This window comes from Salmo salar, chromosome ssa18 (genome assembly GCF_905237065.1).
Source record: "Salmo salar chromosome ssa18, Ssal_v3.1, whole genome shotgun sequence".
NCBI lineage: Eukaryota > Metazoa > Chordata > Actinopteri > Salmoniformes > Salmonidae > Salmo > Salmo salar.
The window spans coordinates 18,681,555-18,684,201 of NC_059459.1; the positions used below are offsets into that span (position 1 = coordinate 18,681,555).

Sequence of the window (2,647 nt, forward strand, 5' to 3'; positions counted from 1 at the left end):
GCTCTGGATAAGAGCGTTTCCAGCTACCATGTAGGTACAATTTGAAGACAGGGCCCATCTTTTGTAGGCTCCTGCTGGGATATCAAGGTGTAGTCTGCAAAACGACAAACCTGTTAGCCTAAATGGAACTAGTGGAAATGAAGGGCAGAAAGAATATATTCCCTAAATGCAGTGATGTCCTGAATTACATTTTTTATTTAACCAGGCAAGTCAGTTAAGAACAAGTTCTTATTTATAATGACAGCCTACACCAGCCAAAACCAAACAATGCTGTGCCCATTGTGCACCACCCTATGGGACTCCCAGCCTGGAATCAAACCAGGGTCTGTAGTGATGCCTCTAGCACTGAGATGCAGTGCCTTAGACCGCTGTGCCACTTGGGAGCCACTGAACACCCTCGGATTTAGAGGAGGAACAGAATGCGGAGAAGGAGGATTCACAGATATTATCTGTTTCTGATGGAACTCTGGAGAAATCAAGTGGATGTGGTTGAATCATACTCAAATCTCAAATGTCCTATAAAGCACTAAGGATATACGTGTTGAGGCAGCTGCATGTTGCCAAACAAAAAAAGAACAAACAAGAAAACATACAAATATCCATGTCTGTTTTTGATAAGAGCTCACTGCAGGGCTTTTGTTTTCCCCATAAAACTTGCAGACCACTTTTTTTCTTTTTCTTTTAGGAATGTGGAATGTGGAGCCAGTCAAATCTGATTGGTCAGAATGCCTGTGATGAAAGGGTTCTGCCCATCCAGACATAGGAGAAGAAGTGTGTGGAAGTTTACAGTAGAGTTATTTCACACTCACTCACACACATACAGCACACTCACTTTCTCACACAGTCTTCAGGATGAACCATCCACTGCATTTCGCTCTCCTGCTCCTCTCTTTGGGATTTCTGTACCAGACCACCACCAGTGCTGTTCTTATGGACAAACTGGCAAACAGCAAAATCTGTGCAGATGAGGAGTGCTCATGTGAGTACAGTAGATTTTATGCACCTTACTGATCAGAAGACCATTGTTGGAGAGTATGGATTTGTGTTCTCTATTCAGACATTCTGGATTTTTTGAGGGGTGTGACAATACCATGCACCCATCAGTCAATCCAGTCAATACTGGCTTTATATGTGATTTGACAAAAGAGTGCACAGTCAATGTTTTTTCTTATTTTATGTACTGTAGGTAATTTGCTTTCATGTTGTTTTTGTTGTTGTTCCCTCTCAGATGCTCTCTCTATGGCTGTGGCTCTGGATGACTTCACCGCTCCTGACTGCAGATTCATCAACATCAAGAAGGACCAGATGATCTATGTGTACTCCAAACTCACACCAGAGGAGGGCACTGGAGTCTTCTGGTCTGGAAGTGTATGTTCTGTGATGACTGGTTTGTTTCCAGAGTTACAGGAACATTTTCATCACTATTCAAAATATGTTTTTAGAAAATGGTCCATCCGAACCGTTTTTGTCAATTCATGTTGAAATGTAAAGACCCTGGTGAAATTATTCCACATGATCAATGTACCAATCAAATCAGGTGATTCTGTGCTCCATCTTGTTGGTAGTGCAGTGCATACCTTTTGAGGTGCATTTTGCTGTGCCTGTCACATTGTTTAATCATTTTGAGTTGTGGAATGTGTGAGATTTGGGCAGAATCTCACAGATATATGACTCGATCACACAAATGCATCTATTCTACTCTTCCTAAACCTGCCCGCTAGATATGATTGTTTCTGTCATGGTGAAACACCTGAGCACATCTATCTAGCACCATGTTCCTCTCTCTGGCAGGTTTACAGTGAGCGTTATGTGGACCAGATGGGCATCCTCGGCTACTTCCCCAGCAACCTGGTGAAGGAGACTACCAAGTTTAAGAAGGATACTGATACTGTGGAGATCCCTACGGCCGTGAGTATTACCTCAACTTCCACGCATTCAACACTATAGCTACCAACAACATGTTGTTTGTCTCCATTCATTCTCACTCAGTAGCTACATTCTCACAGGTAATCAACAGATCCTGAAGTATTACTTATTGTTGTAGTTTTGATCATTGTTACATTTGTTCTCTCTTGCAGGACGTTGACTTCTACTGTTTTTGAATCTCTGGATGATGTAGGTCTCTTTATTGATAAACTCTTTTGCTTTTTTCTGAGAATTACAAAGGAAATATGCGGAAGTAGAGATCCTTGTGATCTGCGGAGCAAGGTTTTTATTATTTCAAAGACTTTTCTTGTATTTTGATATAGAAAATGTTTCAATAAAACCCCTTTCATCCCAATGTTTGTACTGTACATGTTGTATCTTCTGAAATCAGGGATCAAATTATCACTAATATGACTAAAACGAATTTTCTAAGCTTACTGTAGGCTGGCTCTATTAAACTTGTTGGAGTTTGGCTGAGTGGAAATTCTATGTTTCCAAGTACCCAAACATACAACAATATCACAGTGAGGGTAGGATACTGCTGCTGTGTGTTGGAAAGCCTCCTGTATATTTTGGATGTTTTTAGATCCTTGGTAAACAGGATCTCAGAGTAAGCCTGCCAGGGTTATGGGAGTTACCTTGTTTCATAGAATTAGGTGTTATGAGAAGCACCGCTGAAAACATTCTGATAAAATGTTAGTGGAAGGTTATATCAATTTGA

General features: G+C 40.9%; 1 protein-coding gene across 1 annotated transcript; it reads left to right on the forward strand.

The window, feature by feature from the left end:
* Positions 1–796: 796 nt before the first annotated feature.
* Positions 797–2,279, forward strand: otor (otoraplin). Its single transcript, NM_001140604.2, is given in 4 exon segments — positions 797–979; positions 1,229–1,368; positions 1,792–1,908; positions 2,079–2,279. Coding segments are annotated over 4 exon segments (408 nt in total). The 5' UTR covers positions 797–852; the 3' UTR covers positions 2,103–2,279.
* The last annotated feature ends 368 nt before the right edge of the window (positions 2,280–2,647 follow it).